Below are 27,078 nucleotides of genomic sequence, written 5' to 3'. Positions count from 1 at the left end.
GAAGGTGTAGGAGAGAGGCCAAGACGTCTCAAGACTGGCAGGGATGGGCAATATGTAACCCGTCTTCTTAGTAGGAGGTGTTGACTCCTCTTCCTGTTCTTGCAAACACCACTGACGGGCAGTCATGCAGTCCATCCCAGACCTAAGAGCTCACCACCTGTCAAGGCAGCTGTCCCATCACTGACCAGTTCTCTGTGCCCAGTGCTCTTCCTTGTGGGCAACTGAAATCTGCCAGCAGAAACTGGTAGCCAAAACTGCAAATCTGGCAGCTCCAATTTCCCAGCACAGCTCAAAAAGTGTGTGCCCTCTGGATTCTAACCACCAGCACTGAAATCCTGGCTCACCAACTGGGGCTCTGGGCAAGTGACTCTCTGTGCCTCAGTTCCCTCATCTGTAAAATGGGAGAATAATATCCCTTTATCTTGATGTTGCTGGGATGAAGCTTGCCGTGCAAGCTCCCTGGCGTGTGCAGCATGCAGTAGACGCTTACTGCACCACATGACTGTCTACAGGCCTGTTTCCATAGCCTTGTGCAGCTCTCCTATACTCCTGCCCCTCACGACCAGACTTGCTCTTGGCAAGTGTCCACATTGTAGCCTCCCTTAGGGGTAGCTGGCTTGCTGGGGACCCAATTCAAATCTTGCCATCCCAGCAGCCCACCAGTGCTGGCAGACAAGAAATGCTGTAGAAAACCATGCCAGGAGGAGTCTTCTCACCCATCCTGGTCTGGGCCCATGTCTCTAGCCTCACCACACTATACGCCAAAAGTATCCTCCACCAGACCACCAGTGGTCTTAAAAACACGCAAACACCAGGCCTCCCAGGTGGCGCAGCGGTTGAGCGCTGGGTTGCCAAGCTGCCCGCAGCCTCTGCAGCACTGGTTCGATCCCCGGCTGCTCCCCGGCCACCAGAGGAGGGTCCCACATGGCGCGCAGACCTCTCCTGCCGCCCGCTGCTCCCCTCAGCAGTGTACTTCGGTCCTTCTGCCTGCTCTGCTCCCCGCTCTGGCTCTGGTGAATTCTCTCACCCTCCCGCGCTTCTGTCTGTACCCAGTGCTTGTATAAATAAATAAATAAATATTGGGGGGGGGGGACACACAAACACCCAAGCACAACAGCAAATAGAATTTGATCAATTCCATGCTCTTCCATGGCTCCCTTTGGTCTATTAGGATAAAGTCAGTCTCACCCGAGCATTTAAGGAGGGAAACAAACATTGACTGAGCATCTGATGCCATGCCAAGATCTCGGCTGCATACCCCAAATATTACACCATTTAATTCCCACTAAGGCTGGTCTTACTAGTGCATCTCGCAGGGCAGGGAGCAGAGGCTCCGAAACATTAAGCACCTTACCTAAAGTCACACCACTCATAGGCCTCAGAAGCAAACAGCCCAGACTCCAACTCCTTCCCCAGTTCTCCTCTAAGCCTCTCTCTGATCAGGTCACTGTTCGGTCACCACGGTGCCCACAGTCACCCAGCATACCTGGCTCCTTCCTGCCTCACAACTCTTCCTTGGTTCTACCCACCTGAAACACACCCATCCACGACCTGATGACTTTTGACTCAGCCCTCAAAGCCCAGCTCTCAAGTTACCTCTTCCATGAGGCTAACCTTCAGCCTGATTCAGCCTTGCGCAAGACAAAACCAGCAGCTTCCTTAGATGTGCTGCCCAGGCGCCTCATCCCTACCCATACCACAACACAACCTATCAGTCCCGGCCAGCAGCTCCAGAACAGAAATTGTCAGTATGTTTGTTCATCTAAGTGAATGAATGATCTCCCTTCTAGACTTACAGACCAGGAAACAGGACAGTCAGAGGCAGACTTGACCTTTGTAGAAACAATTGGTAAACAGCCCTTCTAGAATAGCCTCCTGAAGGTTACACCTGGCAAACAGTTCATCTTTGGCCGGAGACAGCTGAGCAACCCCTTGGGACGCCTAACGCCAGTGTTAGGCAGTGGCACGTCCAAGTGGCAAAGCTGTGGTAAGGGGCAACATGAGTGACCTCAGGGTGCCATGCTGCTGGGGAGGGACCGTGGGCTTCTCCACACCCCTCAGCAAGGCTGGGAGGCCACATAGGGCTTAGCCCCTGGATTCTGGCACTCTCACCCTAGACACAGGAAGCAGCAATTCAGGAGCAAAAGCAGATACTATCCAGTGAGACACCAGGGCCTCGAAGGGACCTCAGCCACAAGAGCATTGGCTCCAACAGTTTATCAGTTGAAGGTCCCCTTGGGGAGAGGCAGAAAAATGAGCTCTCTGTCCTGACCCACTTTTCCCAAAGTTCCCTTCCCAGATCTGGCCCAGTCCAGCAATAAAGATCCTTCTCACCACCTTATGACATCAGAGAACTCCTCGCATACCTGTTCATACAGAGATGGCTTTGAGGTCATCAAACCCACAGACTCTCTGCTAGCGAGGACAGCGGCACCCAGAAGTAGGTCCTGCACTGTGCTCCTCTCTCTCTATTTGCTCCCTGGCATGAACATCATTCTCCCTCAAATGAGACACCACAGACACACTTCTCCACTTCCCGCTCCTGGTTCCCAGTTCCCCAGAGCTCCTGGACACTGGTGAAAACAGCCCAGCCCACGTTCTCTCTCAGGAGACCCTGCATGGGTCTTCACTTTGGAGAAGCTTCCCAGGTGATTCTGAAGATGCCTGTCCAAAAATCACACCTGAAGAAACCTAGGAGTGACTCAGAGGGAATGCCATCGGCCTGGAAATTTGTATCAAGGACCTTAAAAATCCACACCCTTTGACTCAACAGTAACACTTCCAGGAATTTAATCTAAGAAAACAAAGACTTGCAGAGATTGAGTCATAAGGATCTTCACTGCAACACGATTTAAACTGAAAAGTGGACAGTACTGAGTGAAATAATCACCACCGTGAAAAGGCTAGTGAAGGGGCTTTTTTTTTTTTCAGAGTCAAAGAGAGGGCCAGCCCAGGGAGCAGAGCCAGAAGTGTCTGCTTAGCTTGCTCCCTCTCCTAGGTAGGTTACAGCTTATACACCACTGTGGAAATCGGGGTGCAGTAGAAAGACAACACTAATTGTTTTATTCTATTCATTAATTCTATCAGTATTATCCTTTCAATTAAGTATTTGCTTTGGAATCTGGTACCTAGCAATTTTCTAGCATCCCTTGGTAAAGACAAGAGGTGGGGAGCACTTTGTATACACTTAGAGGGTCATCATCTCTGTAATCAGATGCAATTTGTGTGCACAATGCAAGAACTAGGTCATAAAATCTTTATCTGAAAGGGTGTCCTGTGGCTAAGTGGGTCTGGTCAGACACTGCCTTGTTGTTAACCTTCCCACAGCAGCAGCACAGAGCAGGGATGTGGAATCACAACAAGCTGGGTCTTTGGGGCAGCCTACAGGGCTTCTTCACAGACTGCTCGGCATTAGGTGATGGGGGGCGGGCGGGGGGCCTCGGGGAGCTTTTTCTATGTCCTAACAATGCCGACTTCCACTTATTTTCTTCCACAACATGTATTATGATTGGGCGGTAGTAGGCACCCATTAAAAAGTATTCCTTTTGGGGCTCCCTGGTGGCACAAGGGGTTAAGACGCAACCTATAAAACTGTCCGCAGCCACTGCAGCACAAGTTCGATCCCCGGCCAGGGAGATACCCACATGCATAAATGCATAAATGAATAAATCTTTTTAAAAAATTATTCTTTTTTCAATAGCTCCCCCCCCATTTTTACTTTTTTTTTTTTAAAGATTTATTTGTGCATATAAGAACTGAGGTACAGGTCAGAGGTGCAGGGGGGTGGTGACAGAAGTCACCAGAAACAGAGTGGGGAGCAGAACAGGTGGACTGACTGAAATACACTGCTGAGGGGAGCAGCAGGCGAGTCAGGAGAGGTCTGCTGTGCCATGTGTGTAGTTCCCTGTCTGGCCCGGGATTGAACTAGTGCTGCAGAGGCTGCGGATAGCTTCATACTGCGGTGCTTAACCCCTTGCACCACCAGGGGGGCCCCATTTTCACTCTTTGAAAAGGGTTTAGAGGGCCTCCCCGGTGGCGCAGCAGTTGAGCGCTGGGTTGCGAAGCTGCCCGCAGCCTCTGCGGCGCCGGTTCGATCCCCGGCTGCTCCCCGGCCACCAGAGGAGGGTCCCACATGGCGTGCAGACCTCTCCTGCCGCCCGCTGCTCCCCTCAGCAGTGTACTTCGGTCCTTCTGCCTGCTCTGCTCCCCGCTCTGGCTCTGGTGAATTCTCTCACCCTCCCGCGCTTCTGACTGTACCCAGTGCATGTATAAACAAAAAACAAAACAAAAAAAACAAACCAGCAAACAAATAAATAAAGCATGCCTCTATAAAAAAAAAAAAAAAAAAAAAAAAGAAAAGGGTTTAGAGCACTTGTTCACACTTTAGAATGGTTATCTGCCGTTAGTTAGATGACAGGTAGCTTATTTGGATGATCTGCCTTTTCTACACCCTCTATGCAAAAACATAGCTATATATTACTTTTTTAAACCAAGTTACTTTTTTGTTTAAATTACCAGCATCAAATCAAAACTTGAAGCCTGGTTCACTTAGAGCAGGAAGGATTGCAGATGACATTTACTTGGACCTTGAACACGACAGCACGCCTTTGTGCCATGCATAAGGTTCTGCTTGAATAACTCCAGCAGAAAGGAGCCCACTGCCTTCCTCAAGCGGCACAGTAAGCCCTCACTGAACACCATGGACAAGTGCTCAGAAGCTGCAACTTTAAGAGAAAAGACCCATCACCAAACAGTCCCTTTGGAATAGCAGGATTGTTTGTCCTCACCAGGGATTGTTTTCTCTCCTCACTGTTAAGGAAGTATAACCACACTGGACAAACCAAATAACATTATTTGAGGACCCACTGTACCTTCTGGCAATTAAAAAGGTACTCCTTATCCAGAGCAGGTGTCTACCTTCCTGAAGCTAAAACCCCCATCTCATAATACAGCTTGCAGTACATGGCATCATAGGCTTCAGCAGAGCTGTTTTGGTTTTTTTTTTTTAATTGACTTTTTTGTTGTTTTTTTTTTTTTCATTCAGCAGAGCTGTTTTGTGGTTGGTTTTTTTTTTTTTTAATTGACTTAAAGGATGACCACCATACTCTTCCATGACAGTCAAGATAGAATGTGGGTTTTTGCTAGTCTTGCTAATGGACACTCACAACACCACACTTAAGTCAAGCCTTGTTCACCTCCTGTTGCCACAATCACCCAGTGTTCCCTGAACTACAGAAGCCCCTGCTCCACCAGTGACTCCATGGCCTGCAGCAGCATGGGTAACTCTACAGATGCCCTTTGGAGGCAAACAATCTGCCTGAGGTTACCAGCTCAGCCAGGCAACAGAGCTGTCACACCACCAGGGGCTGCACAATCAGGCACAGCCTAGCAGATGAGATACCTTTCCAAGGACAGCAGAGTGACAGAAAAGTGACATATCTTTCCTCGCTCTCTTGTTGCCTTTCCCTTTAATTCCACTTCTCATTCCATTCACCTCCCCAAACCTAGAGCAACCATCCCTTTGTGTTTATATTTCCTTGTGTTTTTGCAAAATGAACAATTTTTATATAATTAATTTATGCAATAGCACTACATTACCACCTCACTCAGCTCTTTAGTTTCCATTGAGCACTACACTGTATGATCTGCCCCATGGCCATGTGTGTCTCTGTATGTCACCAGTTACTTGAACAGTTGCCGGGGCACATCTCCATCACTGCAGCCCCCAGCTCTCCAAGGACAGACCCCTGCATACAGCATAGAGCCTGGGGGATTCACATGCAGGAAAGGGACCTCAGGGTCAGGGCTTTGCTGGCGGCCAGCCAGAGGCTCCTGGATGGCTGCACCAGCAGGAGTGAATTCCCGCATGTCCACACCCTGCAGCCCACTGACATCACCCTTTCTAGTTTCTGCCAGCCTAAGAAGTGGAAAAAGATAGAGTTCATTGTAGATTCTTACCAAACTTGCCAGAACCACACCTTCTAGGAGAATAGCAAGAAAGGCATGTGCCACCTTAAGCGTCAGTGGCGTTAAATGCAAACAATTGTTCTTTAATAAAATCCCATCAGGGGACCAAAATGCCTTGAGTTGTGACAGACAGCTGAGGCACAAACATCACACACTGGCTCATAAAACGCTGTAGATCTCCCCTGCGTCAGTCAGTCAGTCAGGGGAGCCTCCTCCCAAGGAAGCAGACTGGGGAGGGTGGCTGGGGGGAGGTGGACAGCAGAGCTCTCAGGCCACTCCAATTTTTCATTCCCGATGACTGCTACTCTCAGCTCACACATGTGACTCCCATGTGATCTGACAGCACCTGAAGCGGTCTATACCTGTTCAATGAGTCCCAACAAGGTCAAGTTGCTCTAAAGGTTGCTAATGCTTACTCTCAACCCCTGTGCTTGCTTCATCACAGATCAGGAACCAAGGGACCTGCAGACCAGCACTAGTCTGTGGGGGAAAAAGCCAACGAGTCTGCCTGGGAGTCACAGTTAAAGGGGTACTTGACTGATAACAATATAAATAACAGCTATGTTTACTCACTGAGTGTTCACTGTGTGCCAGGTCCTGCTGTGTCTGAACTCTTTATAAACAATAACTCCTTTAATCCTCATGATACCTGTCCTACTATAATCCCCATTTCACAGATGAGGAATTTGAGGCACAGAGAAAGTGACTTGCCGGGCCTCCCTGGTGGCGCAGGCAGTTGAGCGTAGCTCTGTGAAGCTGTCTGCAGCCTCTGCAGCACAGGTTCGATCCCAGCCAAGCGGGGAGAGACCCACATGGAGCACAGACCTTTCCTGCCTTGCCTGCTGCTCCCCTCAGCAGTGTATTTCAGTCAGTCTGCCTGTTCTGTTCCCCACTCTGTCTCTGGTGAATTCTCACCCCCCACACCTCTGGCCTGTACCCCAGTTCTTGTGTGCATGAATAAATCTTTTATTAAAAAAAAAAAAAAAGAAAGAAAGTGACTTGCCTAGGGTCACAGTAAATTGCAGATCCAGAATTCGAACCCAACAAAAGTTATCCACTGTACTAAGCTAACTGCCAAGTGACCTAGTCTCCCTGACCTGTTCCTTCACTTGTAAAGTTGAGTAAGGAACCCTCCCCTCCAAGGTTGTTAATGAGATGAAAAAAAGAGCAGACAAAGTATACTGTGCACTACAAAAGGCCTGCCACTGCACAGCACACAGCCATCCAGGTGCACACAATCGCTTCCCTGCTCTACTTACCTATTTTTCTTTTCCTTTTTTTTTTTAAAGATTTATTTTATTCATGCATACAAGAACTGGGCCAGATGTGCAGAGGGGGAACAGAGAGGGTAACAGAACAGGCAGATTGACTGAAATATACTGTTGAAGGGAGCAGCGGGTGAGGCAGGAGAGGTCTGCCGCACCATGTGGGTTGCTCCCTGGTTGGCTGGGATCGAAACTGTGCTGCAGAGGCTGCGGACAGCTTCAGAGCTACACTCAACAGCCTGTGCCACCAGGGAGGCCCTACTTACCTATTTTTCTTTTTTTTTTTTTTTAAGATTTATTTATTTATGCATACAGGACTGGGGTACAGGCCAGAGGTGCAGAAGGGTGAGAGGCTTCACCAGAGACAGAGCGGGGAACAGATCAGGCAGACTGACCGAAATACACTGCTGAGGGAAGCAGCGAGCAAGACAGGAGAGGACTGCTGCGCCATGTAGATAGCTCCCTGGCTAGCCGGGGACCGAACTCGTGCTGCAGAGGCTGCAGACAGCTTTATAGTGCTGTGCTTAACCCTTTGCGCCACCAGGGAGGCCCTACTTACCTATTTTTCACAACTCTGGGAATGGTGTAGTGTCACGGACCCATCAGAGAGAGTAGGACTTGGAGCGACTCGGAGAGGTGGCCACAAGGATACTACTTACTAGAGATCAGTGTCACTCATCGCCCCTCAAGCTATCTCATTCGTCAACCATCCCCTTTCAACCATCCCCTTCTCCTTCCCAAAGAGATCAGCAGGTGGGAACGGCTAACAGAAAATTCAGACTCTGGTTTCTAAACACCCCAGTTAAAACGGCGTTCCAATCCATCGAAAAACTCACAGAAAGTCAGTCAGACGCCTCTGGCAACAGCCCTCACATTCGCCCAGCTCTGGCCATATTGTCCTCCCTGCAGACCACCCTCCTACCCATGCCAACTCTACCCATTCCTCTCTCCAGCCCTAGGCTTAAGAAGTGTCACAAAGAACTGACTGGAAGCAGCAGCCAGACGCACCCTGTGCCTTCCAGAGTCTTAGGAGCCTGGCCTAATTTTCCCAGTGCTTACTGAGCACACCACCAAACAGAAACATAGGACTCCAATGAAGATTCACTATTCACGCATTGATTTTCATCCAAATGTCCCCTAATAATCTGCCTTACCTGCACACACTGCCTTCACTGGGCCTGCCCACCCAGCCTTGCCCATCTCCAGCACTCACCAGCCTCCCAGCAGCCTGCCTACACCCAGCCCATTGTAGACTTGACTTTAGGCACTTTACATTCAAAAGGCCTCATATGTCCTGCACAATCTACCAGGGACACCTGCTCCTTTAGGTTCGGGCTTTCCATTGAGACAATAAACTCCTAAGGGGTGGGAGCTATCATCTCTGTCACCCTTCTGAAACTCTTGATTTTGCATCAAAAACACTTGCTATTTACCATAAATTACAAGATGGAAAGTAAAGAGTAGGAAGTCAGTGAGAATGACTACTTTTTGGCATTTTTTAAAGCTCCAGAAAAAACAGAGCAACTGAAAAGGAAAACTTTTGATGGGTGACAAAAGGATATAAGGCACATCTAAAGAAAAGGTGGAAATCAGGTATTTGAGGTGGGTCTATAGTGTGTTCATGCTGTTGTTTTCACCTCTGCAAGCTCAGCACAGCGGACCCTGGTGCACAGCACTGACTCTGAACATGCTGGATGGACGGGTGGATGGACAGACAGAAGGACAGATAAAATGTGAGGCAAACCTGTGTGGGCTCCAATCCAAGGGTTGTGTGATCTCATGCAAGAAGACACTGTGACCCCTCCCTCGAGTTTCCACGAGAACTCTTAATATGAAGGTGGTCAGGAGCAGAAAAATAAGCTTACATGAAATTTCACAACTTCCCACAGAAAGGAAGAGCTGCTGGACATTGTTTATTTCCTCTCCTGGCCTCATAAATTGGGGGAGAAAATACTGCAGGATTTACAAAGATGGTCTCCCATTTTCTATCAGATGATGAGTTAGAATACACAGGCATATAGGTACTCACACACACACTCCTAAACTCTAAGCTGTCTGAGCTGCAGCTATTTCAGCTATTTTTTTTTCCAGGGGAAGGACTCAGGACCGGCACATTTTGGTTTTGTTTACTCTCTTGCTTTTCCCTGGATCAAGTTCCCACTGAGGTTGGCTGTGGGGGTGGGCCCCAACTGAGTGTCCCCAGGGTCTTTACCCTATTATTTTTATTAAAAACATTTTCCTATGGGACCAGAGGCTCAATAGCGTCAATTTCCTGCTTGAACTCTGTCCTGTGACTAAGCAAGAAGCCACGGTAGTCAGAACTGGAAGTTTTTGCTGTGTCACAAAAAGAATGAGACACAGAGGTACTGCCTGCCAACATCAGACCCATTCCCCGGCCTGGCACTAAACTTAGAAGTCATGTCCTATGTATGCCTCCAAAGGGTCCCTCCTATGTCACAGGCACTCTGAACATGTCTGCTGAATGAGTGCTGTGACCACGAGAGGGTAGAGGGCATCGGAGGCTCAGGACACACATCTCAACAGGAACCTTAACTGGATGGCCCAGTGTGCAGAACAAATGCTGTCTTCATAAAGAAACTGACAAGGACTCCAAGGCTGGCCCAGCCTCTCCGCAGCTGACACTCCAAGCAAGCTGCTGAACCTCTGTTGCCCCAGTTTTCCCTTCTATAAAGGAAAATGCCAATTGCATGGGTAGATAAGATTTCTTCCAAGGATCAGCAACGACTGGTGAGCTGCGATGCACTGCTTCTTGTGCACCTTCCCCGGAAAGGTCAATGCCTGCAAAGTGAGGCCCAGATCAGAAAAAACCAGCCAAAGTTCCCAAGGCTCCCCACCCAGCCTGGGGCTGGCAGAGAAGCCTTGACAGGAATCCCAGCCTGGGAAGAAACCTGGGCCTTGTATCCAGCTCTGCCAGTGGCATGCATTACTCTGGCTGAGTCCTCAGGGTGTCTGGACTGCTGTTTCTCATTTGTAAAATAAGCAGTTTGGGCCAAATTAGTCTAGAATGTCTCCATCCTGATACTCAAGAATCTTAAGTTGCCGAAGAAACATAAACAGGAAAACAAAGTTCTGGACAGATAAGAAATAGAGGTTACCTTGAATGAGGAGAAAACAGAGGTTACCATGAGAACTGAAAAAGTCATTATATTTTTTAAAGTATTTTTTAAAGTATTATTTCTTACATTTAAAATACAGAAATAGCGACTCCCTGGTGGCGCAAGGGGTTAAGACGCAACCTATGAAGCTGTCCCCAGCCACTGCAGCATGAGTTCGATGCCCAGCCAGCAAGGGAGCAACCCACATGGCGCAGCAGACCTCTCCTGACTGGCCCGCTGCTCCCCTCAGCCTGTTCTGTTCCCCACTCTGTCTCTGGTGAATCCTCTCACCACCCCCTTCCCCCCTCAGCACCTCTGGCCTGTACCCCAGTCCTTGTATGCATACATAAATAAATCTTTAAAATATATGTATATAGCTCTTTCTGTTCTCCATCATGGCGGATCAGGGTGAAAAGGAGAACCCCATGCGGGAACTTCGCATCCGCAAGCTCTGCCTCAACATCTGTGTGGGGGAAAGTGGAGACAGACTGACCCGGGCAGCCAAGGTGCTGGAGAAGCTCACAGGTCAGATCCCCATGTTCTCCAAAGCTAGATACACCGTCAGATCCTTTGGCATCAGGAGAAATAAAAAAATTGCTGTTCATTGCACAGTCCGTGGAGCCAAGGCAGAAGAAATCTTGGAAAAAGATCTAAAGGTGCGAGAATACGAGTTACGAAAAAATAACTTCTCAGATACTGGAAACTTTGGTTTTGGGATCCAGGAACACATCAATCTGGGAATCAAATATGATCCAAGCATTGGTATCTACGGCCTGGACTTCTATGAGGCGCTGGGTTTCAGCATCGCAGACAAGGAACACAGGACAGGCTGCATTGGGGCCAAACACAGAATCAGTAAAGAGGAGGCCATGCACTGGTTCCAGCAGAAGTATGATGGGATCATCCTTCCTGGCAAATATCCAAAAAGACTAATAAAGTCTGTTCAGTGAAATGTAAAAAAATAATAATAAAATAAAATATACGTATATATAAATAAAATGAAGTTTCTTCCCATTTTTTTTTTTTTTTTTTTTATAGAGGCATGCTTTATTTATTTGTTTGCTGGTTTGTTTGTTTTGTTTATACATGCACTGGGTACAGTCAGAAGCGCAGAAGGGTGAGAGAATTCACCAGAGCCAGAGCGGGGAGCAGAGCAGGCAGAAGGACCGAAGTACACTGCTGAGGGGTGCAGCGGGCGGCAGGAGAGGTCTGCGCGCCATGTGGGACCCTCCTCTGGTGGCCAGGGAGCAGCCGGGGATCGAACCGGCGCCGCAGAGGCCGCGGGCAGCTTCGCAACCCAGCGCTCAACCGCTGCGCCACCGGGGAGGCCCCCCATTGTTTTATTATCACAGCATCTGCCACCTACCAGAGAGATTTCTACCACCCTTTGGACAGCAGGTTTGCAATGGTCAAAATGATGTACAGGAAATTCATTTGGTCCCAGCACCATCTCAAGGAGTCAGAAAGTAACCTTTTAAGGAACTTGTCTTATGCCATTCAGACAAGTAACCTGAAGCTGATTCAGAAAGGAGCCTGCAAGCTGCCTCAGTGAAACATGCCACATATGGAAAAATATGGTGGGCAGAGAAAACACCCTGTTTAGAGCCAGTCACCAAAGCAGCAGAACTGAGTCTCAGGAGTTACCTCGAAGACCACTGCTCCCCTCACAGGAGCTCCACAGACCCCACATACAGGTTGCCCATACACAAGCGCTTATTTACACATCAATGGTGAAGAGTTCTCTTATGCAAATAAGAGGGCCAACTACCAAAAATATGGGTTTTTTTGTTTGTTGGTTGGTTTTTTAATTTTTTTTTAAGATTTGTTTATTTATTTATACAAGCACTGGGTACAGTCAGAAGCACGAGAGGGTGAGAGGATTCACCAGAGCCAGAGCAGGGAACAGAACAGGCAGACTGACGAAATACACTGCCGAGGGGAGCAGCGGGCACAGCAGAAGAGGTCTGTCGCACCATGTGGGACCCTTACCAGCGGCCAGGGATCGAACCTGTGCTGCAGAGACTGCGGGCAGCTTCGCAGCCCAGCGCTCAACTGCTGCGCCACCAGGGGAGGCCCCCAAAACCTGTTTTTAAAGAATAACTTTTGGGCCTCCCTGGTGGCGCAGCCAGTTGAGTGCCACACTGTGAAGCTGTCCACAGCCTCTGCAGTGCCGGTTCAATTCCTGGCCCACCAGGGAGATTCCCACATGGGGCAGCAGACCTCTCCTGTCTCACCCGCTGCTCCCCTCAGCAGTGTGTTTCAGTCAGTCTGCCTGTTCTGTTCCCTGCTGTCTCGGGTGAATTCTCTCGCCCTCCCGCAACTGTGGCCTGTACCCCAGTGCTTATATAAATAAATAAATCTTTTAAAAAATAAACAAATAACTTAAAAAAAGGTAACCACTTCTCAATGCAATGGACAATCGGATGCAGATTCACTCTGTTCCTCCAACTCACTGTCTTGGGCAGCAGGGAGTAGTTTTTTTTTTTTTTAAGATTTATTTATTTTTATACAACAACCAGGGTACAAGCCAGATGCGTGGGAGGGTGAGAGGATTCACCAGAGACAGAGTAGGGAACAGAACAGGCAGACTGACTGAAATACACTGCTGAGGGGAGCAGCGGGCGAGAGAGGAGAGGTCTGCCACGCCATGTGGGATTCTTGCTGGCCAGCAGGGATCCAACCCGAACCCGCACTGCAGAGGCTGTGGACAGCTTCACAGCGCTGCACTCAATCGCCTGCACCACCAGGGGAGGCCCAGGGAGTAGATTTTTTTAATCAGCCACACTGTGACCACTTGTCATTTTTAAAAGCTTGGCTCACCCTGAATGGAAACCTACAAAGGTAAACAGAGGAAGCAGATGAAGATAGGAGTATCCCGTGGAAACACAGCAAGCACCAATGCAGACTCTGGGTTCAGCTGTGTCTCACCACATCACTCACAGCTCAGCTCAAGCAAAGGAAGGTGAATCTTTCAGGTACCTTTGCTCTCTCTGTCTGGAAGGATTTTAAAACAAAAGCACCCAAGCCTATGGTTTTCAAACTGTGTTCTGTGGAACCCTGGAGAACACTGTGAAATGCCTCAGGCAGGTTACAAGGGACAAGCTCCACACCTCCCCTCCCATAACACCATAGTGCCTGTTTGCCTATTTTACACATCTGGCTCTATGTAAGAGTCCAGTAAATAAAAAGGGTGCCACAGTTTAAAATTTTTTTTAATTAAATCAATAAATCATAAAGGATATTTATACTTCACAAGTTATTTCATTTAAATGTTTGCTGCTCTGTGAAGAAACTGAAGCTGAAGAGATTTATAGCCACACTCCTGCACCCATTGTCTCAGCAACCACCCTGTGCTTTCCCAGTGAATCTGCGGACTCTCAGGCAAGGGGTGATGTGGACAGAACAGGACAGAACATCTACCAGGACAGAACAGTCTATTCCATCATTAGATGGCACCGATTATTGAAGACAAGTTCTTACTTTTAAACAAAAGGCATAGGAAGGGGGATTGCTGTGAATTAGCAGAGACTCAGAATTCCATATTAACTAAACACAACATGAAGAAAGAACTGATTAAAATCCTGATCTGAATAAACCATCTATAAAAACACATTTCTAGGCAAGTAAAGCTGAGTATCAACTAGGTATGGGATGTTAATATTGGGCCTCCCTGGTGGCAGAGGGATTAAAGTCTCAGAGCTATTGCCAGCCACTGTGACATGAGCTCCATTCAGGCCAGGGAGCTGACCCCCATGGTGCAGCAGACCTCTCCTGTCTCACCCACTGCTCCCCTCAGCAGTGTATTTCAGTAGATCCACCTGTTCTGTTCCCCAGTGTGTCTCTGGTGAATCCTCTCACCCCCCCCTCTACCTCTGGTCTATACCCCAGTTCTTGTATGCACAAAAAAATTCTTTTTAAAGTTGTTAATATTGTTGGTTGTAAAAATGGTGTTCTATAAATATCTCTTAGGGACATACCCTTAAGCATTTATGGAAGAAGTGATATGCTGTCTGGGATTTGTTTTAAAATACTACAGAAAATAGAAGTTGCTGGGGAACTGTGTATTTTTTCTATTATCCTATCCATCTCTGCCTATGTTTGAAAAAATTATAAAAGAAAATAAAGGGAAAGAGGAAGATATGTCGTAAGTTGAGCTCAATTCTACCACCTGTATCTTCCACCAGTCTCTGCATGTTCATCATCTGGGATCAAAGAGAATCAGGTCTCATCACCGCCCTATATCCATTAGAAAACAGGTACCTGTGTCCCTCTAAGTCTCCTTTCTTCCAAAACAAACTTCCCAAGATCCTTTAGGAACCTCCTGACCACACAAGGAAATGCCTTCTTTAAAACACGGACTCCAGGATCAAAGCATTGTAAAAGTGCTCAAAGCTGTGAGCAGCTCCGCGAATGTGGGCTCCTTGTCCACACACACCCTAGACTCTCCCTGGGGCATCTCTCTAACTCCTGGTATAGCCTGTGCCCTGGGACACCTCCTCATTTCAAGCACAGGCAAGGTACTGACTCGCTACTCAAGGGCAGGCCACCCCAACAGTTTCTGTGGCGCCAGCAGCCTGCCCATGCCTTACATAAATGATTTCAACACTCAACAAAGCCCTAGGAAGAGATTTTCCTTACAAATGAGGAAAAATGAAGCCCAGAAAGCTTAAGCGACTTGCTGAAGTCATACAGCTTAAGGTAGAAGAGCCAAGATATAAAATCCAGTTTCTAGGGGTCCCCAAGATTGTGTTCACGACACTCAAGTTGTCTCTGATCTTGTGGCCTCACTCCCTGGCTCCAAAAACACCAATGTGCAGGTCACCTGGTCATTCACCCATGCTACCCATCTTCCCAGATGTAACTTAACACTCTCAAGACAGAGACAATCATTCTGTTCCCCAGCCCAGAACCTCCCCATACTCAGGAAGACCTGCCCATCAGTTAACTAACCCCAGTAGTAGGCAAATCACCTTGACAAGTCTCCAAACATCCCCAGAAACCCTTTTCATGAAGTAGAGCTTGGCCATACTCAATTATGATGAAAAGAGGTTTAACTCTGTCAAAAAATGATGTTTACAAAACCAGACATCATCATTGTTGAGACAGATGGGGAAACCAAAGCACCGAAGTCACATACCTTACCCAAGGTCACACAACCAAAAACTCCTGGCCCCAGAATCTACTACACATCTGAATCAACTATATACCTAAATAACCAACACATTGTAAAAATCTACTGACCTCAGAATTGCATGTGCCTAGTTCAGCTGATACCAGAATTTAAAAGAATGGTTGCATGAAAGTTTTGGTATCCTGGGGAAAACTCAAAAAATGGTGGCATACACTGATGTTCCAGTTTAGTGCACTTAGGCTTCCCGAAAGTACACTTCTCAGAACACAGATGTCGCAAGATACTCAATGGAAAGGGATTTTGTGGTCAAATCAGTTTGGGAAATGCTGCATAGTAAACCCACTCTAGTGAAGTCCCAAAGCAAAACGACGTCTAAGAGCCCTCGAGAGGCTCCCAATAAAGGGGCCTGTGTGACCGCTCAAACCAGCCCTGCTCCTACGCACTTGACCACAGAACCCTCTCAGTGAGCTCCAGCACCGACATCCCCCTAGCTAGTGTCGGGAAGGGTTTTCCTTGGGAAACACCGATCCACACTTTTTTTTTTTTTTAAGATTTATTTTTATTTATTTATACAAGCACTGGGTACAGTCAGAAGCGCGGGAGGGTGAGAGAATTCACCAGAGCCAGAGCGGGGAACAGAGCAGGCAGACTGAAGTACACTGCTGAGGGGAGCAGCTGGCGCAACAGGAGAGGTCTGCGCGCCATGTGGGACCCTCACCGGGTAGCCAGGGATCGAACCAGCGCTGCAGAGGCTGCAGGCAGCTTCGCAACCCAGCGCTCAACGGCTGTGCCACCGGGGAGGCCCCGATCCACACTTTTTGAAAGAAAACCTAGATAGCCAATTACCCCGGATTCAAGATTGAAAAACCAAGCCTGAATGAAAGATGGGGGAAGGCTCTACAAAGCAGAAATAACTAACATACTTCCAGGCCTTTGGGGATGAAGATATTAGTACGGAAAACACACAGGAAACATGTGAACCCCCCCTGCCCTTCCAGATATGAAAGCTGCCAGGACTGTACGCTTAGCAACTCTGGCCTCAAAAGAGGCACACATGACTCTTTAAACTAAAATCCCTCTTTAAAATCCAATGGTACGCTCCTGAGGCTTTCCAAAACAGGTTTGAGGAAAAAGTACACAATTTGTAGATGAAAAAAAGAAAAGGAAATGCTAGAACGAGGACTCCAGTCAGGCTACTCACTCCCAAGTCAAGATGCTGTAGACAGCAGAGATTTCCTTAGTGAGCACTCAAAGCAAACAGCACAGTGGCTCCCCCCAAAAATTTAAACATAAAATCACCAGTAATTCGACTCCCGGATATATACCCAAAAGAACTGAAAGCAGGGTCTCCAAGTAACATCTGCACTCCCATGGTCATAGTGGCATTATTCACAGCAGCTAACAGGTGGAAGAGAGCCAAGTGTCACTGGAAAAAGAATGGATCGACAAAGTATGGTCTATACAGACAAGGGATTATCCTTCATGTTTAAAAAGAAAGGCAACCCTGTCACATACTAAAACAGAGATGAACCCTAGGACATTATGGCAAGTGAAATAAGACAGTCACAATAGGGCCTCCCCGGTGGTGCAGCGGTTGAGCGCTGGGTTGCGAAGCTGCCCGCAGCCTCTGCAGCGCTGGTTTGATCCCCGGCTGCTCCCAAACCACTGGAGGAGGGTCCCACATGGCGCGCAGACCTCTCCTGCCGCCCGCTGCTCCCCTCAGCAGTGTACTTCGTCAATCTGCCTGTTCTGCTCCCTGCTCTGGCTCTGGTGAATTCTCACCCTCCCGCGCTTCTGACTGTACCCAGTGCTTGTATAAATAAATAAATAAATCTTAAAAAAAAAAAAAAAAGACAGTCACAACAAAACAAACACCATATGATTCCACTTATACGAGGATCTAAAGTAGTCAAGATCGTATAAGCACAAAGGAGAATGGCAGAACGGTGGTTAAAAAATGGGGACAGGGGAAGACAGGAGTTGTTTAATGGGTGTAGCACGTCAGTTCTGTAAGATGAAAAAGTTGCGGAAGTCTCTTATGCCACAAAGTGAATATACTTAACACCACTGAACCACACACTCATGGTTAAGGTGAGACATTTTATATTACGTGTTCTTTACAATTCAAATGTTTTAATCAAATAAAAATTTTAAAGAAGGAAGGAAATGTTGACACAAACTGTAACACAGACAAATCTTGAAGACATTATGCTAAGTGAAGTCAGCAGGGGCGAAAAAACAAAGACTGTGATTCTGCTTAAATGAGGGACTTAGGGGGCCTCCCTGGTGACGCATGGGATTAAGCACAGCACTATGAAGCAATCCGCAGCCTCTGCAACGAGTTCGATCCCCAGCCAGCCAGGGAGCAACCCACATGGCGAGGCAGACCCCTTCTGTCTTGCCGCTGCTCCCCTCAGTAGTGTACTTCAGGTCAATCCTCCAGTTCTGTTCCCCATGCTATCTCTCATGAATCCTCTCACCCCCACACCTCTGGCCTGTACCCCAGTTCCTGTATGCATAAATAAATAAATCTTAAAAAAAAAAAAATCCTGGAGATGGATGGCAGTGATGTTTGCACAACAATATGAAGCTACTTCACACTGAACTATATACTTTAAAGTAGCACATTTTGTGTTATGCATGATTTTGCCACCACTTGAAAAAGCAGAATGGTTCAAGTGATAAATATTATGTTATGCATATTTTACCACAATAAAAATAAACTCAAAGCAAACAAATCATAACCCTTAGTGTGAAATGAGCATCAAGGTCAACAGTAACCTCTGCAATTATCCACCAGGGGATTAGAGCTGAATGGTGAACAAGAGATACTCCAGACAGCTCCTTTAGTTTTAAAAGTTTCTATAGCACTTACATGGAACTCTGTCTCAGAAAGATCAATAGAGCCTTATAATTTAGAGATATGCAATCTGCCCCAAGCGAAAGTGAAAAAGGATACAATATTCCTGCTGAATCTCATTTAAGTCTCCTCTACTGAACACGTCGCATCCCTAAGTGCACAGACTGATAAGCAGCTCAGCCCTCCTGTTATGACTGTGGTTCCCGTCTTCCCAAGGTTATTGGAAATTAATGAAGAACCCCTCCGCTGGTCTGCAGAGTATGGTGGGAATGAAGCAGAACAAAAACTAAGACAAAATAATTCGCCTACACTGCTTACTTTTTCAGGAAATTAGAAAGCCAGAGTATTAAGAAGTTACTCAATGCTAACCCTTAATCAAAAAACAGTAATCATGGCACAGAGCTGAAATAATGTCTCAGAAATCTAGTCCAACCCTATCAAGTTTCTCTGGACTTAATGCTACTTTGGAAGTGCTGAGAATCCCATAGGACTGAGCAAGTCCTCAGTCAATGCTAAATTTCTGCTACTCTGACTGCTGTACAGAAAAAACGTCAAACCTCAGGTAGTTAAGAGGCTCATCCAAGGTCAGGAAGTTGCACAGCTGAGAGCAGATGCCCACCCAAGACTCTTTCGAGGACAACCAGCTAACATTCAAATTCTAAGTGCAGAAAGGGAAAAACTCCAATCCTGTAACAGGCCATGTGAGCATTCCACAGGGCTGCTGGCAGCCAGCCTCACAGTGCCGGTACCTGATGGGTGACCTTGGGAACTTCAGACACCAATGTCAAATCACCTGCTTCCATAGCAGACATGCTGTGGGTGGCGACATCTATATAGACATCTGGGACTCCCTTAGACTTCCTGTACTCCCACAGCCATCTGCCACTGTGGAGTCACCACTTAGGAATCTGCATGTATTTCTGAAGGGGAGCTGGACTTAAACAGGGAGACACCACTCACTCTACAAACAGATGACTATTCATTCACTTCATAGAAATTTACTGAACATATGTCCTGGGACAGCATTCCTCTATTCTAGGCATTAGGAATATAGTAGCAAGCTCAGCTTTTGAAGATTATGTTCTACTTCCAAGAACCTATACTCAAAGTAAAAGCAACCTGACATCTGTTCAGCATAGTTTACGAGGACTCTCACATAACCTTCAGAAACATCAGGAGAACCCCAGGTTGCTGGGTCCAGCAATGCATTGCCCCCAACACTAAGAAAATACTCTGAATTTCGGGCCTCCCCAGTGGCGCAGCGGTTGGGCACTCGGTTGCGAAGCTGCCCGCAGCCTCCGCAGCGCCAGTTCAATCCCCGGACACTGGGTGAGGGTCCCACATGGCGTGCAGACCTCTCTTGCCGCCCGCTGCTCCCCTCAGCAGTGTACTTCGTCCGTCTGCCTGTTCTGCGCTGCGCTCTGGCTCTGGTGGATTCTCTCACCCTCCCGCACTTCGGACTGTACCCAGTGCATGTATAAATAAATAATAAATAAATCAAAAAAAGAAAGTTTAAAAAAAAAGAAAATACTCTGACTTTCTACCACTGACTGCCAAATAGCACAATTAAGTAGTTATAGTTTTAATTATTTTTGTAGAGTAGGAGATAAGCTCAGAAAGGTTAACTGGGGCTCCCTGGTGGAGTAAGGGGTTAAGTCGCAGCACTAAAGTCATCGGCAGCCACTGCAGCACAAGTTCAATCCCCAGCCACGGAGCTACCCCACATGGCGCAGCAGACCTCGCCTATCTCGCCTGCTGCTCCCCTCAGCAGTGTGTTTCAGTAGATCTGCCTGTTCTGCTCCCCAGAGTGGATCCTCTCACCCCCTGCATCTCTGGCCTGTACCCCAGATCTTGTGTGCATAAATAAATAAATCTTTAAAAAAAAAAAAAAAAAACAAAAGAAGGCCTCCCGGTGGCGCAGCGGTTGAGCGCTGGGTTGCAAAGCTGCCCGCAGCCTCTGCAGCGCCAGTTCGATTCCCAGCTGCTTCCCGGCCACCGGAGGAGGGTCCTGCATGGTGCGCAGACCTCTCCTGCCGCCCGCTGCTCCCCTCAGCAGTGTACTTCGGTCCTTCTGCCTGCTCTGCTCCCCGCTCTGGCTCTGGTGAATTCTCTCACCCTCCCGTGCTTCTGACTGTACCCAGTGCTTGTATAAATAAATAAATAAATCTTTAAAAAAAAAAAAAAAAAAAAACAACCAAAAGAAAAATGGAAATGAAGTTTTATTTATATCACTGTCTCTGCTAACCCTTTAGGGCTGAGTGGATGACGAAAAGATGGCTGGTACCTGAAGAGAGTAGGCAGAGAACAAAAGGCCCAGGTAACCTCTAATGAATAATAAATAATCCATACTTAGTATTCAGCAACCAATTCTACTTGTCCTACTAAAAAGCCTGGCAGGGGGATTCCCTTAATAAAGAAATCCTCCAACTGAAACTTCTGTCAAATATTTATACCTAAATTTCCAGGGGCATCTGAACCCCCCGCTCAGATCAGCCACCACAGCTCTCCAGCTATTGCTCCACACAGAGCCAAGGCCAGTTCCCTGCTCTACTAGTCTAATTTCTGCAACCAGAAAACACATTGCTTCTCTCATGGTAGGCTTCTGCTGCTGTTGTGTCTCCTGCCCAGAACTTTCCCTCTGTTGAGTTGACAGCACCCTTTCAATACCCAGCCCCAGGTCCAGGCACCCTTCTCCAGCAGCCACCGCTACCTCTATTCTGTTACTGTAAAGCCAAGTCAGCCAGCCTGGGAGAAACTAAGAGGACACAGGGTGGGACGAGAAGGACACGCAGGTCTGAGCACCGAGAGGACAGGGCCTGCAGGCAATCACCAAGTTCTGTCACTTCCGCCTCACAAGTGAGGCCTGGTGTGAAATGATTTGGGAAGCCTCCACATTTAGATGGTAATAGAGCCTCCAGAGGTGGGGAAATACATCTGGGAAAAGCATATCATATACAGTTTTATTTTTTTTTAAAAGATCTATTTATTTATTTATGCATGCAAGAACTGGGGTACAGGCCAGAGGTGTAGAGGGTGAGAGGATCCACCAGAGACAGAGTGGGGAGCAGAACAGGCAGACTGACTGAAATACACTGCTGAGCAGTGCAGCGGGCAAGTCAAGAGAGGTCTGCTGAGCCATGTGGGTCTCCTCCCTGGCTGGGGATTGAACTCGTGCTACAGTGGCTGCTGATAGCTTCATAGGTTGTGTCTTAACCCCTTGCGCCACCAGGGAGGCTTCCATATATAGTTTTAAATGAAGGAAAAAGTCTGCTTATATCTATATCACTTAATTGATCTGTTTTATAATGTCACTCTCTGGAATGTCCCATTCCCCCAACCAGGCAGCAAGCTGCGGGCTGGAATTTCATCCTGCACACCCATCTTTGTCTACACCCCAGCCTGTCCTGGGCAAAGCACAGACCAGCACTCCATTCTTCCCTGATCACATTTGCCCAGCAGCCACCTTTAGTCCCATCTCACAGATAAAGAGACTGAGGTTCACGGCAAGGAAGGGGCCTCACTCCAGGGAGAGGCAGTCAAGGGTCTTCAAGTGAGCAAAATCAGGTATTAGTAACCAAATCCATGAGGATTAACAAAGGACTGCCTGGGTTTCGAGCAATAAGAGTCTGGTACAACCGCAGAAAAACTGGAGAGGCCTGATTTGCTCAGAGCAGGAAAAAACTGTCTCTCTCAGTGGGGGTATAGGGGATCACTTCTTCCTTACAGATCCATGTATAGGGACAAAGAAAGACTACAGAATTCCACAGAGTTCCCCAATTCAGGAAATGACCTGAAACTATAGTGGGAGGGATTAATCAGGTAACAGGTAAAACTCAGAATAAGGACGGAGCCTCATCTCTGCTCCTTTCTGCTCTGCAAATTCTGGCTGTCCTCACTTTACAGGCATGTCCTCACACTTTACCCAATGTAACACAGAGAAAGAGCTCACTCATCTCACTGGGGCTGTCATAGAATTAAGTAAGATATGAAATATGTTGTAAAATACAATGTGCTGAAGAGACACAGACTCAGGAGTCCCCTCACAGTCCCAAATAAAACAACACAATTTATTTCTTAGTTACCTGCACAGCCCAAACCTTAACATAGTAGATTGCAAATGTCTGGGGTTATAAGTGAGCATGAGCAGAACAGGTAAGTTTGCTTTGCTCACCTGCCCATAACCACCCAGGCCAACTTCTCCCAGTCCCAGGACCCAGGAGGTGGGGTTGCTGGTTATCATTTACCTGTAGCACAATACACAATTGTCAGCCAGAGGGTGGGCATTCTGGACAGGGGTTCACACCATGTGTGAAATCTATCAAAGAAGCCCCTGAGTGATGGCAGTATCTCCAATGTAGAGAGGGTGGCAAATGGGCCTGCCTTGGGAAGCCACATGGCTGCTCTCTCAGACTCCCACAAGAGCATCGCACAAAAGCCAGCTTACGGTAGATCTGTGGACCTGTGTGCAAGGCGCAAAATACTGGGGAGAGCAAGCAGGGAGGACCCAATGCTTAGTCTCCCTGGCATTGGCTTCTCAGGGATGGGACAGCTGTCTCTAACTCTGCAGCTAGAATAGCTCTTTCATGCACTGAGCTTGGTCTCAAAAGAAGATCTCCCTTGGCTAAAAGTAAAAAAGTCGGGGGCCTCCCTAGTGTCACAAGGGGTTAAGCACAGCATTATGAAGCTATCCGGAGCCTCTACAGTACAAATTCGATTCCCGGCTGGGCAGGGAGCAACCCACATAGAGCAGCAGACCTCTCCTGTCCTGCCCGCTGCTCCCCTCAGCAGTGTATTTCAGTCAGTCTGCCTGTTTGTTCTGTTCCTCACTCTGTCTCTGGTGAATCCTCTCACACACACCCCACACACACTCTGGCCTGTACCCCAGTTCTTGTATGCATAAATAAATAAATCTTTAAAAAAAATGAAAGTAAAAAAGTTGGAAAACCACTGCACAAAGACTCCAACAAGCTACTATTTTACCTGCACACCTCCTCCAGAAGCACTAATTTGTCATAGTAAATGTCGTCCTAATTTTTTCCTAAAGTATTAACTAAAATGAGATTAACTTCCACAATGCGGTAAGTAAAACTAGGTTCTAAAATCACTGTTAGAGGATAAAATCTAACCCTATTCTATTTCTTGCTTAGGGACCTCCTCCCAGAACTTCAGGCCTCACCTTTTCTACTAGGGATACAAAATGGTGTGGAGGAGAAAGAGGGGGTAGGAGACCTAATTAAGGATCATCTATCCATCTATTTCAGAGATTAAAGCCAGTGCTGATTCAAACACATTCCAGTGGGGAACTGAGTCCACACTGGAACTTCTGCACTTCCTTGACAAACTTTCTCCTTCCAAAAATGGATAGATAAAAGCAATTCAAAAGAAAAAACACCCTGATGAGATTTCACTCGGTCCTTATCCCCAAAGCCACATCTGATGTCCTTCTTTGCATCTTCCAAAGCACCATTCCAGGACTGTGTTTGCCCAGCAACTCAGATAAAATCATAAAGTGGGGACAGAATGCAGGTTTGAAGAATGTGGAGGCTAGAGTTGGAAATCCAAAGTGGAGACAGAAGGGCCACCAATGAATGATTTGTTGTGTGGCCATCAGTTTAGTTTCTATATGTAAGTTTCCTTCATCATAAAAAGCGAGGTTGAGATGGCCAATATACATGGGGAGCTGTTACCAGGAACAGCTTATAAAATCACGCCCTTAACAAGTGAGGCTTTTAACAACCAAATAAACGGGTCTCATCAGCCTTTGGCCTACAAGTTGCTAAAGGCATTTCTCAGCCTTCTCCATTCACCCTCAAAACAAGGACAAGACTGAAACGAGGTGGTCCCTGGCTCTGACATGAAACAAATCATAATTCACAATTCCTGGAGCCCGATACTTTGAGGATTTTAACCACTGAGCTGGTGCTTCTTCTAAAGCAAAGCAGAAATAATAGCTTACTTCGTGGGTAACAATTAAAAGCAATAACGCAGAGTGTCTGCTGCAACAGCAGGTACCTAATAAACGCTGGTGCTTTTCCTCTGTGCTGTGCCTTCTTCCTCCAGCTCCCATGTCTAAAAGGCTCGTTTTCCGCATTCCCCAGCCAGGCCAGGTCAAGTCTACCACTTGTCACAAACTTCCAGCAGCACCTCACACACAAATCTGTGACCCACCACCCCAGGGAACCAGTCTTTCCTCCTCAGTCGACTCAGCAAAGGCAGAGAGGGCTCTGAGCCCCAGCAGCCACTACTAGGATTTTCCCATGGTGCAATGCAACTTCCCCAACTTTTCCAGGCCCACAGTTTCCAAAGAAACCTAGCAGGCATTGTGCATAATCAACCACAAGGGCGAGCAGATTGAGCTCTGGGCAGAGGGAGCTTAAAAAGTCAGAAAGTGAAAAGGCACCAGTGGTCCCAAAACGCGGTGGCAGGCACCAAAATTCAAGAGTGCAGGTCCTGGTCCAGGTTCCACTCTTCCAGACTGCAACTGGCGAAACTGATGAAAGGTTAGCCAAGACTCCTAAAGAACTGGGGGAAGATGAAGAGCCTTAGAAAAGGGGCTGGAGGCCATCCCTCCAGAGGACCTGCGGCTGTGGCACCTGGATCCAGGCCTTCGTGCCCTGCACTGCTGACAGCCTCGACGGGGCTGGGGGAGGAGGTGTGCAGAGGGGTCTACGCACCCTCCCTCCCCAGGCGGGCTCGAGGAGAAAAAAAAGAGTGTACCCCAGGCCAGCGCGGGTAGAGCAGTGGCTCTCTCGAGCCCCTCGGGGAGCTGGAGAGCGAGCGGAGTCCTAGCAGGCAGGGTCGAGAGGCCCGGCCAGGGATCTGACACTCACCGGCGCCCTCGGCGGGCTGCGGTGGCCCGACGACGCCGTTCAGGTAGAGAAAGGGGAGCAGGTGAGGCTGCGTCTTCTCCAGCGCCGCGCGCAGATCCTGGAAGTGGTCCCGCTCCTTGGCCAGGAGCAGCTTGAGCAGCAGCTCCGCCTTGGCGCCTCCCGCCTCCTCGTCCAGCTGCCGCCGCTCGCCGGGACTCAGCGCTCCCGCGGCCTCGAGCAGCCCGAGCACGGCCTCCACCTCCGTCATGGCCTGGGCCAGGCTCTGCTGACACTGGGCGAGCAGCTCCCGACGCTGGGGCTCCATGGTGGCGGCCGCCCCGCCCCGCCCCGCCGGACGGCTCCGGACTCCCCGAGGCCGGCGGGCGCGCGATCGGGGCGAGGGGCTGCGGGCGCCGGGGGCCCTAGCGCGCCGGGAAGCGCGACGCCGCGGGGGCCATGGGCCGGCGCCTGGGCGCGCTGGGGGCCCGGCGGCCGGCGGCGCTCAGCAGCGGCCGCCTCCCGGGCTCAGGAGCGCAGCCATGTTGGCTGCGGCGGCGGCGGGACTGGAAAAGGAGGAGGAGGAGACGGAGGAGGAGGAGGCGGAGTGGGGACGGCGGCCGGGGCGCGCCCCGAGGCCCGGCTCCAGCCGGGCATGCTCCCCCCGCCCGCGCGCGCCGCCCGCCGCTCCCTCGCGGGGCCCCGAGCGAGCGCGCGCCCCGACCCCCGCGCCGCCCCCCGGGGAGGAGCGCGAGTCCGCGGGGAAAGAGCCCGGGCGGTGCTCGCCCGGCCCCGACGGCTCAGGCCCCGCGCCGCGGCCGCCTCGGTCCGGCCTGGCTCGTGCGCCCCGGTCCGGCTCCCCGGGGCCCCGCGCCCCGCCACGGCCAGAGCCCCGCCGCCGGCCCGCCCCTGCGCCCGCTCCCCTCCCCCCGGCGTCCCTCCGGGCGCCCGGGCGGCCGGCCCCGAGGGGATGGAGAAGGGGAGGGGTCCCCGCGCCCGGCCCGCCTGCGAGGCGGGGACGCCGCGCTCGCTCGCTCGCCCTCCCGGTCCCCGAGGCCCAGGCGCCGCCGAGGATGAGGGCTGCTGAGTTAGGGGCCCCGCGGGAAACGGCCCGGAACCTCAGCCCCCCCTCGCCTGGGCACCCTGCCAGCCAGCCCCCAAGCTATGGGGGACCCCCCCCTAACAAAACCCTGGCGCCGATCCAGAGCCTCCTAATATGCGCACTCCACAACCAGACCCAGAGACAATGGAAAGGGGAGTCCCCTCAACTTAGACATCTCTACTAAAGACTTCCCCACCCCAGGAGTTCTTAAATAGAGGATTTCCCAATATAATCCTCTGGGACTTCGTTTAATCAGGATCTTTGCCCTAGGCCCCTTTTGAGACGGGTTAGTGTCCAGAGTCCTCAAGGGATTTGAATGTTGGGAGGAGGAGGGGATGTGCTGCCGGGGGAGTGGGGGGCGGGGGGTCTGCGCGGGAGCTGTTTATCTTTTCTGACAAGAAAGATGCTCTTCCTACTAGGTGTCTCCTCCAGATTTCCAGGAGTCTCAGGAGGAGGCAAATCAATGGGCTCTAATAGCCTTGTACCCACCCTGATGCCCTCCATGAGGACTGACAGTCAGGCTTCAAGTTCAGGAACATTCGCCTTCCATTGCAACCTTCTGTGGACACACACCACTTAGGTCCTGACTATAGGATGAGGACCTTTAAACGCTGGAATCTCTGCTGATTGCTCTCAGAAACCTCACCCTCCTAGGGTGGGGTTCCCAAGTCAGTGTTGGAATGACTGAACCTCATTTGCAAACACTGGGGGGCCACAGATGCTTTTTTTTTAACTGGCATTGTCACTCCCACCCATACCACTTCCTCTCCTCCCCCAGAAGGCAAAATTTGCTTTAAGAGTCTGCTTCTTTAAAGGGAGGAGTCACTTTTA

At 49.1% G+C, this 27,078-nt stretch overlaps 2 protein-coding genes across 4 annotated transcripts in view; one reads left to right on the top strand and one right to left on the bottom strand.

The window, feature by feature from the left end:
• The window catches only part of DLG5 (discs large MAGUK scaffold protein 5), a 108,742-nt gene extending 83,242 nt beyond the window's left edge, over positions 1–25,500 (bottom strand). For all 3 annotated transcript variants that reach the window (XM_037497071.2, XM_054690555.1, XM_037497072.2), the window contains exon 1: positions 25,170–25,500. In XM_037497071.2, coding sequence (XP_037352968.1) covers positions 25,170–25,473 — 304 coding nt within the window. In that variant the 5' untranslated portion in view covers positions 25,474–25,500. The remainder of the gene's footprint in view (positions 1–25,169) is intronic.
• Positions 10,739–11,298, top strand: LOC119234063 (60S ribosomal protein L11-like). The gene has a single exon (XM_037496830.2). The coding sequence runs from the start codon at positions 10,744–10,746 to the stop codon at positions 11,296–11,298; it is 555 nt and encodes a 184-aa protein (XP_037352727.1). The 5' UTR covers positions 10,739–10,743.
• Positions 25,501–27,078: the final 1,578 nt, after the last annotated feature.

The sequence above is a fragment of the Talpa occidentalis genome, unplaced genomic scaffold (genome assembly GCF_014898055.3).
Source record: "Talpa occidentalis isolate TD23 unplaced genomic scaffold, MPIMG_talOcc4v2.1 talOcc4.8, whole genome shotgun sequence".
NCBI lineage: Eukaryota > Metazoa > Chordata > Mammalia > Eulipotyphla > Talpidae > Talpa > Talpa occidentalis.
Note: the sequence above shows the minus strand (reverse complement) of the source record. Positions and strands in the feature narration are given on the sequence as shown.

Excerpts from the sequence above, each read along its gene's own strand:
- LOC119234063 (XM_037496830.2), top strand. The coding sequence starts at position 10,744 with ATGGCGGATCAGGGTGAAAAGGAGAACCCCATGCGGGAACTTCGCATC.